Source organism: Barbus barbus (genome assembly GCF_936440315.1).
Source record: "Barbus barbus genome assembly, chromosome: 1".
NCBI classification, from domain to species: domain Eukaryota; kingdom Metazoa; phylum Chordata; class Actinopteri; order Cypriniformes; family Cyprinidae; genus Barbus; species Barbus barbus.
Window position 1 is genome coordinate 6,793,564 of NC_136729.1, and position 11,379 is coordinate 6,804,942.

An 11,379-nucleotide genomic window follows, 5' to 3' on the forward strand; every position below is an offset into this window, starting at 1 on the left:
TTGTTGCGACGGAGATTCATGAGCTTCAAAAGGTGAATAAAACCATGAAGGAAGAGGTGGGAGAATGTAAGCGTTACAGCTGGAGATGGACATTAAAGTTACGTGGCGTGAGAGAGAAGGATGGTGAGGATGTCCGGAAAGTTGTAATCGATGTCCTTAGCAATGTAGTTCCCGGTATCAGTGATAACCTTGAGGATGCCATTGACATTGCACATCGTCTTGGCCAGAGAAGAAAGGATGGTTCCCACAGATCAATCATTGTACTCTGCGTCGTATTCGTGACACTGTTTGGCAAGCTGCCAGAGGCTGCAAATTTCTTTTCGACAATAAGTTGCGACTCACGGAAGCCCTTTCACCAGAGGATAGGGCCGCCAGAGAAAAACTTTGGCCTCTTGTTAAAAAAGCCAGGGATGAAGGAAAGAAAGCCTCCTTTTGCGGTGCGTTTGCCTTAATTGACGGGAAAAGATTCAACTTCTCTGATGTAAAATAGACCGGTTCGGTTCTGCAATGCGTTTATGATCTTTTTCCTCGTTGAAGGGGAAATAAGACTGGTTATTCCTCTAATTCCCATGGGCAACGCATTTTAGGAAACCAGGTTTTGTTATTCCTCCGGTTGAACCGTAAATTTTGCTGTGTATGTTGATAAAGGTTGACCATGTTCAGTTCGATAGCTCAATTTAATATCTCTATTGACAGTTTTTTCTTTTTTGACTAATGTTGTCTAAAATAGTTTTGCGACAAGCAAGGAGGTTAAGTGATTATAGCTACTCTAATGTTCGTGAATTAATTTTGGTTATATATTGTTCCTATTTCAAGAATAGATTAGCGTGTTTGTTTCTTTTCTTCAGACAAGAGGTAGCTTATTAAACTTTTTCTTTATATAATGGATTTTAAGTTCCATTCGTTTTCTGTTGTATCCTTAAACGTGAGGGGCTTACGTGACCCAGTAAAAAGGAAAGCTGTTTTCTTATTTTGTAAAAGCAGTGAGTCAGATATAATTCTTCTTCAGGAAACGCATTCAAGTGATATGGATGTAAAATTCTGGAAAAATCAATGGGGAAATGCAATTTACTGTAGTCATGGCTCTAATCATTCGGCTGGAGTTTCAATTTGTTGCACAAATTTAAAGGGCACATACTAGAAGTTAAGTCTTCTAATGAAGGCAGATGGATTATTTTAGTGATTAAGCAGGATAACTTAATCTTTATTATTTGTAATATTTATGGTTTCAACTCCCGATCTGCCAACAGGTCTCTTTTTTCTCAGATAACTTCAGAATTGAAAGAAGTAATTATCAAATACCCAGACTCTTTTGTGATTTTAGGTGGGGATTTTAATGAATGTGTGGATGATTCTTTGGACCGACATCCTCCCAGAAATAACCATAGTCAGCAATTAAATATTAACATTTTGTCATTTTGCTCGGAATTTTCTCTTACAGATACATGGCGTTTCTTTCATCCTGATTTGCAGGATTTTACTTGGTCAAATAGAAATATGTCTTCCCAATCGAGAATCGACCTCTTCCTTATCTCTTCATCAGCTCTTCAATTTGTAAAAGATGTTTCTCATTCTTTTGCTCCCCTTTCAGACCATAAGCAAATAAGTCTAAAATTGTGTAATAACACTGGAAAAACTTCAAGTTTGCGTGGTTATTGGAAATTTAATAATTCTCTCCTTAAAGATGCAGCGTTTAATAATGGCATTAAGAACTTGTTTTCTGGTATATTTTCTGAAAATTCTAGTGATGGTTATAAAACAAAATGGGATTTTTTTAAATATAAAGCTAGGCAGATTGCTATCAGAAGAAGTAAAGAGCTAAAATCCTCTAAAAATAAAAATATATTTGAACTCCTAAATAAAATAAACACTTTATTGCAAAAAACATTAACTCAGGAGGAAGAGTTACTTTTAAGAGAATTAAATTTGCAAATTAATCAAGCGTATTTGGATTTTGCTAGGGGGGGTCTTTATTAGGTCAAAAGCCAAATGGCTAGAAGTAGGAGAGACTAACTCCAGTTATTTTTTTGCATTAGAGAAGAGGAATTGCAGGAGAAATTCATTAACAGCTCTAAATATATTAATGGTGTCAGGTGCACTGATCCAAACTTAGTTTCTAAGTTTATCACAAACTTTTATGAGAAACTTTATACTTCCGAATTTAATTCAGATAATTGTGAGACTTTTGTCGAAACTATTAAAAACTATATTCTGACTATTGAGAATGATTTTAAAGATCTTTGTGAGTCAACCTTGACAATTGGGGAAGTTAAATGCGCACTTTTCTCTATGAAGAGAGGGAAATCTCCTGGGGTTGATGGTTTTTCCGTTGAATTTTATATCCACTTCTGGGATTTAATACAATCCCCATTGCTTTGCATGTATAAAGAATGCATTGCTCAGAAGGAAATGACTACTTCAATGAAACGGTATAATATCCCTTATTCCAAAACCTGAAAAAGACACTCTTCTAATTGATAATTGGCGACCAATAACACTCTTAACCATTGATTACAAGATATTGGCCCTGGTATATGCTAATAGATTGAAATTTAAGCTTGACCAAATTATTGCGGAGACACAGTCAGGATTTGTCAAAGGTAGACATATTAGCAATAATATAAGACTTGTTTTAGATTTATTGGATTACTCTGAATTTGTACACTCTAAAGCCATTGTTCTTTCCTTAGACTTTTATAAGGCCTTTGATACCATTGAGCATGAATTTCTTCTTCAATCTCTCAAACTGTTTGGTTTTGGGGACTCTTTTGTTAATGTAATTAAAATGTTTTATAAAGAAATTAGTAGTTCAGTCATAGTTAATCTGAACACCTCCCAAAGATTTGTTATAAAGCGCGGTGTTAGACAGGGTTGCCCAATTTCCCCCTTTTTATTTATTTTGGTTACGGAACTATTATCACTGAGTATTATGCACAATCGGAACTTAAAAGGTATTTCCATTTTTGACAGGGAAATAAAAATCTTGCAGCTGGCTGATGACACCACTCTTTTTTTACATGATATAAGTCAACTCTCCAGTGCCATTCAGATAGTTAAACATTTTTCATATGCTTCTGGGTTAAAGTTAAATATGTCGAAATGTGAGATAATGTCGTTGCATGAATGCGATGACAAGTTATTTAAGGGTATTCCAGTCAAAGACACAAAGTATTTAGGAATTCACTTAACAAAAAATTTAGTAGACAGACAACAACTTAATTTCTCTAGTCGAATTAAGAAAACCCAAAATATTTTAAATCTTTGGCTACAAAGAGACCTAACTCTTTATGGTAGGGTTCTATTGTCTAAAGCGGAAGGTCTCTCTCGCTTTGTGTATCCATCACTTTCTTTATTTGTGAATGACTGCACTGCTAAAGGTGTCAATAAAGTTTTCCTTGATTTTATATGGAAAAACAGGTCTCATAAACTTAAAAAAGCAGTGATTTCCAATTGTAGAAGTGATGGGGGACTAGAAGTGCTACATTTTCACAATGTTATCAATGTGTTTAGAATCAGTTAGATTAGAAGATGTCTAATAAATTCAAATTCTATATGGTTTTTTATTCCTAATTTCATCTTTAATAAAATTGGAGGCCTCCCTTTTATCTTAAAATGTAATTATATGTGCAATAAGCTCCCGGTTAAACTATCTAAATTTCATCAGCAAGCTCTTCTCGCGTGGAAATTGTTACATCCACAATTTCTCACCACATAAAACTCCTTTGTGGAATAATATGAATATAACTGTTAGAAACAAATCTCTCTTTTTTCTAATTGGTTTAATAGAGATTTAATTTATATCATTTCTTTATTTGACAATTCTGGTAATATCTTGTCTTATGAACGCTTCATGACTATCCATGACTTCCCTATTCATTTTAAAGAATACAATACTTTGATTAAAGCTGTTCCTACAGGTCTAGTGCAACTGGTTAAGAGCCACTTAGTATACAGCCAAAATGATACGAAGGATTCGGCTTTGTTATTGGATGGCATTAGCATTTATGATAAGAAATGCAATAATAAACATATTCGCCAGATTTTTCAAAAAAGAGATTTAATTTGCTCTAGAGGCAGATCCTATTGGGCTGCCTTTATTGGCGATATTGAATGGAGAAGAGCGTGGTTATTACCACATAAATATTTTATCCCCAACAAGACCAAAGAAGTCCACTTTAAAATATTACATAAGATCTATCCTGTTAATGCAACGGTGTCCAAATATATAAATATTTCTAGTACTTGTTCGTTTTGTGGTGACGAAGATGAAACATTAATGCATTTATTTTATTCTTGCAAATTGGTCCAGAAATTTTGGTCTAGCGTATTTTCCCATTTAAATAAAACCCCCATTCATGCACACTCTTTTAATTTAAAAGATATTATTTGCTATTATACTGACTCCCACACATCCAAAGAATACATTTTTTACTTTTTTATTTTATTTGGCAAATTTTTCATCCATAAACAGAAATTTATGGGCTCACTTCCTATTTTCTCTAATTTTTTGGTTGAAGTAGACTCACTGCTTACATCCTTTAATTTAATTAGCAATAAGAAATGTGATAGATTCCTGAAAATACACACTCTTAAAACAGATGTGTTAAAAACAACACAACCTGTGTTATATCTTAACACACCCGTGTGTCTAGTTAAGGACAACACATTTTGTGTTACTTTTAACTCAACCAGTGTGTTATTCTTCTTTACACATTCAGTGTGTTAAAATATTTAACACACTAATGTGTCATTGATAACACAATTTGTGTCATAGATGTGCTATTTTTTTATCAGTTACAATGAATGCAATACAAAAAACAACTTTTTTCTTTCAAATATATACATATTTATTAAAACTTCACTTCTGAATTTTCACAAAGGCAATATTCACATGTCATTTGAATTTCATAAAGATTTTTAAACAATTTTATATCTTGGATTTACAAAAAGGTTTTCTTTCTTAGAAATCATGTGAAGTGGTTTTACATCAGCAGCATTGCTTAAATTAATGACTTTATATTCATTTGTTCTTTGGACAGCATATGCATACAAGTGTGGGTGAAAATACAGTTGAGATAGAACTCTAAGAAAAACTACAACCCTTTCTTTTTCACATTGTGGAACTATGTGTAAAACTTCACCAAAGAGACGCTCTTCTTTTAAGTCACGGTTTAAAGCAATTACACAACCAGTTTGAAAAGTCTGACCGAACGCATTAACAGAGTGAGAAACGAGAACAGTGCTACATGTGTCAAGTTCATAGCCAAAGCTTGAGGATATCTGCTGTACAATTTGTGATTTCTAAAATGTGAGCCATCACAGTAATCACGCAATTTGTCGTCACTTTCGGTTGAATCCACAAAGAGCTTTTGCATTTGTTCATTGTCAAAAAGAAACTTCAGAGTATCAATAATAGATATGTACTGACATGTATCTGCTATTAACACTTGAGTTAATGTACCTTGCTTTCTTGCAGTATCACCTCTGTTTCCAAGGAAGATTTCTGTTGGCTTGATGAAAGAGTGGTTTGCTGCAAAATATTTGGTCATTTTGTAGGGGGTATCAACTTCCTCAAACATATGTCGTCCTCTTTCAAATTCATCCATCAAAGTCTGCAATTCATCACTGGGTATAGAGTAACGATTAAGCAGAGATGTGGTTTTCTCTTGCAAACAGTCCAGGGTTTCGCAGAGCAGTTCTTTTGTGCATGTGATGCTTCTTTGCACATCAGTCAGAGTACAATTTGAAGAGGAGTACATTTTTGCAACAAATGCTGCTGCACAGCTTTGGTAGTCAGAGGTGCTGCAAGTACTGGAGCCATCAAAATTAGTTTCTGGAATATCAACAGCAGCAGAGCAAGATGGAGCTGGAAAGTCCTCACTCGTGCTGGTGTCACGGTCTTGTTCTAAATGTAATGGGTTTGCAACCTGAGCATGCTCTCTATTGAGATGTTTAGTATAAGAATTGAAGTTATGGTATGTTCGTTGGCAATTGTTTTGACTACAAACAATTGTATAATCCTGTCCATCAGAAAGTGCATGGACATGCCTAAGATGAATTATGAGTTTCCGGATGTCTTTTGAAGTTGATTTTTTACACCTTGGACATATGTACATGGTGGTACAATTTAGGATAGTGCTTGAAGCTTCGAAATAAGCTCCACAACTTTGGATCTCTTCCCACCAGAGAAAGGAATGTCATATACATTTTCAAGGAAATTAAAGACCGATGTAAGTTGGACAGGATATTGTACATTGCAAACCCAATACGTTTTGAACAGCTTGTCAATGGCACACGTCAGACTGTTATCGTTGAGTGGAATGGTGACTTTGTCATTCTCGGCCACAATGATGTATTGCGCTGTAGAACTGGGGGCTCCTAAACAGACAATGTGGGGTTGATGGTTTTCCACCATTGTCTGGGAATGATCCAGGAGGCTGGAGATGCTGGTTCCAGCCTGTAAACATAAAAGTAAATTTTTTAAAAGCTATTATTAAAACAATTCAAGTGACTGAAGGTTTTCTTAAAGGGATAGTTCACCCAAAAATTTGAATTCTGTCAGTAATTACTCACCCTCATGTCGTTCCAAAACCGTAAGACCTTCTATTATCTTCGGAACACAAATTAAGATATTTTTGATGAAATCTGAGAACTGTCTGACTCTTCATAAACAGCAACAGACACAAAACTGAAATGTTCCCAAATGCAGAAACGTAGAAAGGACATCAGTAAAATTGTCTGTGACATCAGTGATTCATCTGTAATTTTACAAATTCAACAACTTTTTCCTCCTCATTCCATCTGCTGCCTGTATGCCGCCATTGTGAAGAGAGTATCATGACGCATGCACTTGCTTCCGCTTGATGTAAACAAGGCATGCATTTGCTGTCCTCTGCTCATAAACAAAACACGACGAGTGCTTTGTTTACATGGACAGGAAAGCCTGTGCATACGTCGTGATACTCTCTCCAAAACTGCAGCACACCACGGCAGATGATAAAGAGAAGAGTTGTTGAATAAAGTTGTTATTTTTGTTTTCTTTGAGCACAAATGTATCATAGCTTCATATCAGCACAACTGAACCCCTGATGTCACATGGACTCTTTTACCTATATCCTACATTTCTGTGCTTGGGAACATTTCAGGTGTGTTGCTGTTTATGGAGGGTCAGAAAGCTTTTGAATTTCATCAAAAATATCTTAATTTGTGTTTGCAAAGTTGAATGAAGGTGTTACGGGTTTGGAACGACATGAGGGTGAATAATTAATGACTAAGTAATAAAACTTTTTTGGATGAACTCTCTCTTTAATTCATTTGCATTCATTGAACTGAAGGCCAGGGATATTTTCTTATTTATGTTCAAAAGAAAATAGGAATGCACAATATTATCACTTCACTGTTTTGTATCACTGCATTTCATTTGAGAATGCACATACAGAATGATGTGTTTAGTGTGATAGCGTGCAGTGACAACAGCAGCAACAGCCTCCCTTTGGTACTAATGTTCATTCGGTAAGGCGTTTTTTTTTTTTTGTTTAGTGGCCGCTGTTGGTCTATTTATAACAAAATAAAAAGTAAAATGCACAAATAACCTTAAGATACTTAGCCAAAGTGAGCTAAAAAATACTGACAAAAACCTAATATTGTGCATCCCTAAAAGAAAACAATGAAAACAGTATAGTTTTATGTAAATTAGAGAGTCATGTAATTAAGTAACATCACAAAGTGCTTGCACAGAAAACTAACAAACTAAAACATAAACATATTAGGGCAATCAAGCTGCTTACCGGCTTAATGTCCAAGAGGTAAGAAAGGGCTGACTTTGTACTGCATTTGGCCCAACCTTTGCTCCTCCCGGACGCAGTGGGGGGCAGCAGTGTAGTAAGAATTTGAAGAGCTCTGTAACATGACTCTGTAGTATAATAAAAAAAAAACACAAAATATAATGGCATTTTTCAAATGGCTGAAATAATGGCAGACTTTGATCTCCAACTTTGCCTTCAGAGAACTAGTAAAACTAATGGTGTCCACTGAAAGAAAAACAACGGTTTGACAGAACAAGCAAAGTAGCCTACCTTCACTCTCATTATCAGTTGGCATGACCAGAGGATCTTTCACTGTGGACATCTTTTGCAACTTCCGAACAATATTTCCTTCCCATTTTCGAAGAAAGAGGTCAGCCTTCCCAGGAAACATTTTTCCAAACTCAGTGTCAAGCTACAACATAGGATACAATACACAATTACAACACTACCGTGTTTTCTCAGTATGTTCACAAATGATCAAATCTAAGTTTATGCAATCATAACAGTAAAAACAAAACTACTATACTTCAGTTTTATGATTTGAATTAAACTGATTGAAGTAAAATAAATGGTGGAGCTTGATTTCAGTGCACCTTACAATCTCTAGTTTGCAGCAGACTGATGGTTGGAGGGGAGTGGTTAAAGGATGTTTAAAGGACTTTATTTTATTTTATACTTTATTTTAATTAAATTGCATAGAATTTTTCATCACAAGATTAGTAATGTGCACTAACAAAGTATAAAAAAAAAAACATTTTGAATTCATTTGGACTTTAAATGTTAATATTTAGCAGCCTTGTCCCTGTACTGACAAGTCTATTTATACCTAGCTAGAAGAAAAAAACACAAAACACAAGATGCAAAACACAAGATGTTCTTACCAAGTATGGCATGTCTACAAATCGAGGATATTGTTCAAAAATCTCTTGCACTGTTGGGGACGTGTTTGCAATCCATAACCTGCGATTACTGTATGTTTTCTCCATGCCCAATTTGATGGTATTGAGGTTTTCTGGAGATGGTTTCATCCTTTTGATCACAGTCATCCACTCCTGAGTGGAGTCCTCCTCCCCTTCAGCATATGTTATATCCAAAGTAAAAAAGGCAAAGAAAAACACCAATCTGTTATATACATATACTGATTACACATACATTCATAATGTAAAATGTAGCTAACAAACAGTGTTATAATGAATATTTATTACAAAAACAGCTAACAAAAGCTAGATAAACCTTCAAGATATAAACCTAAACACATCCTTTTTGAGATAAAGACATGCGAATGTCGAAGTCAATCAAATGTTAAACGTTACAGTAATAAATCATAGTATTATTTAAAGACATTTAACAAGACATCAATACATTATGTTGTTTAATGAAAGAAAGGCGACGGATAGCAGTGAAAGTGATAAGAGTTAGCTGCTAGCTGCTACCGCTTTGTCAAACTCATTAACGACAATCCTGCCATGGCCGCAGCGTTTTATCGGACGTCATATAATTGGCAACAAATCAAGCAAAGAAAAACAAACTCGTTAAAAATAAGTTCTCTCCAGAAAGCGAGGAACAAACGTACCAAAATGTAAAGAAATAATAATGTGTGAAGCATTAACTATCTGACGCCGTTTTCGCCCTGTTCAACACCGCCTCTCGTGACTACCGAAAATACCCGTATGCACGACTAGAGGCTGCTAACTAAATGCACATTTGACCGTCTAAAAAATTCACATTAAACATATATATGACAGTTTCTAATAATTAAAAATAATAAATCCAAATACCTGACATGTGCACTGCATCCAAGTCACCCATGGATGGAGATAGAGGCGCGAAATTGCTTAACGGCTTGCGGAGTGACGTAGCAGCAATGTGATTGGATGATAGTTAACACATGTTGTGTTGGACACACTGTGTTGTTTCTCTCTTTCTCTCTCTCTCTCTCTTTTACACATGATCAACTTAAAATTACACAAAATGTGTCAAAATAGCCATAACACAAAAAATGTGTTATTAATTAACACATCCTTTTTGAGAGTGCATGAACAATTGTTTTATAATGGCTCTGATATTCAAGAGTAACCAGCTTTCTGTCATATATTGTTTTTTTTTTTTTTTTTTTTTTTTTATCATTTGTTAGTTTTGTTCCCTTATGTAGAGATATAAGGCATTTAAGTTGTAATTACTCTGTATCCTTTGTCTTTGTTTTACCTCTTCTATGTTCTCCTGAATGTATCTGTATATTTACACGGTTCTTCAATAAACAAAAAAAAAAAAAAAAAAAGATGGCAACACTGATTCGAGCTCAGTCCCATAGTGGACTTTGCAAGTGTAGTCAAAAGACAAACTGCTGCAACCTATTTCTTGATATTTGCTTGGCGAAAATGCTGGCCAATTTTCCTTATACATTTCACACAATTATACACCACATTCCTTGTTTCAGTTTAACCTAATTCCCACATTTCCTCCATCGAGTTTAATGTTTTTTTTAGATCGTTTGTTCATTCAGGCGGTGAATTAGCCAGCTAGCAAACTGCACAAGATGGCAGAATTTACGTATAAATAAATGGACAATTTTTATGATGTAGGCCGAAAATGAGCTTCCCCTCTTTGAAAGACCAGCAGCCGCCACTGTACCAGTTGGAATACCATGCAGACAACATGCAGCCAGGTCGTCATGGTTAAGTAGGTGTAAAATGACAAAGTAATTCACCTAGGACTAGAACTGTTTTAAAAGGTACACAAGCCTCCTCACTGGAATGTTTAAAGAAGTGCTGAAAAAACCCTGAACAATTTTTTTTTTTTTCACTAAAATGTTTCACTAAATTTGTTGCACGTTCTGAGTATATCCAAAAATGATACAAAATGTTAAATGTTAAAATGTTTAATGACTTCAGGTTGTCATGTTTGTAACTTATTTTATGTTTGTCTTTTTGTTTTTATTTTTAAGTTTTTGTTTGTTAGCCCAAATCTGTCTTCACAGGTTTTTTACAATTTTTTTTTTTTTTGTCTTGTTTTGTTTTGTTTTGAAACCTTGTTAAATGTTGACTGTTCTTTTAAATAAAACTTTATTTTGGTTTATATTCATTGAGTGTTTGCTTGTTTAGATATTTCAATATAATGTATTTTAAGTAGATGTGTGTAGCCCACAGAACAATGTTTGACTGTAAATCCAATTACAGCATCATTGGTTACTTTAAATTCACTCTTTACAATAACACTAGATTTAAAATGAATCTAAAAAAAAGATGTGAAATAAATTAAGTAATTAATCTTCAAACAAATTACTTCTATCCATTTTATGCCTTTGTACAATAAAGAGTGAATTTAAAGTAACCATAATGTTGTAAATTGAAAATCACAGAAATGTTCTGCATTTAATTTTTACAGAAACGAGCTGTTAAATAATTCACAGTATGCATACTGTAGAATTACAGTAGATTGCTGGCGACTCTGCTGCCAGTATTTTACTGTAAACTAAAAAAAAAAAGAATTATACTGCATTTCATTTTTACGGTAATAAACTGTAAAATGATTTCACAGTACAAATACTGTAAAATTACAGTAGATTGCTGGCGAC

At 34.5% G+C, this 11,379-nt stretch overlaps 1 protein-coding gene across 2 annotated transcripts; it reads right to left on the reverse strand.

Annotated features, from left to right (window-relative positions):
• Positions 1 to 4,832: 4,832 nt before the first annotated feature.
• On the reverse strand, positions 4,833 to 9,651 carry LOC306853385 (uncharacterized protein). Of its 2 annotated transcripts, none has more exons than XM_079390744.1 (5): positions 9,584 to 9,651; positions 8,687 to 8,877; positions 8,076 to 8,217; positions 7,788 to 7,912; positions 4,833 to 6,457 (listed from the first exon to the last, which is right to left on the reverse strand). In XM_079390744.1, exons 1-5 carry the CDS (start codon positions 9,612 to 9,614, stop codon positions 6,128 to 6,130), a joined length of 819 nt encoding a protein of 272 aa, XP_079246870.1. In that variant the 5' UTR covers positions 9,615 to 9,651; the 3' UTR covers positions 4,833 to 6,127. The 2 variants fall into 2 exon arrangements, with proteins under 2 accessions (XP_079246870.1, XP_079246871.1); XM_079390745.1 differs by lacking the exon at positions 9,584 to 9,651 and adding an exon at positions 9,379 to 9,460.
• Positions 9,652 to 11,379: the final 1,728 nt, after the last annotated feature.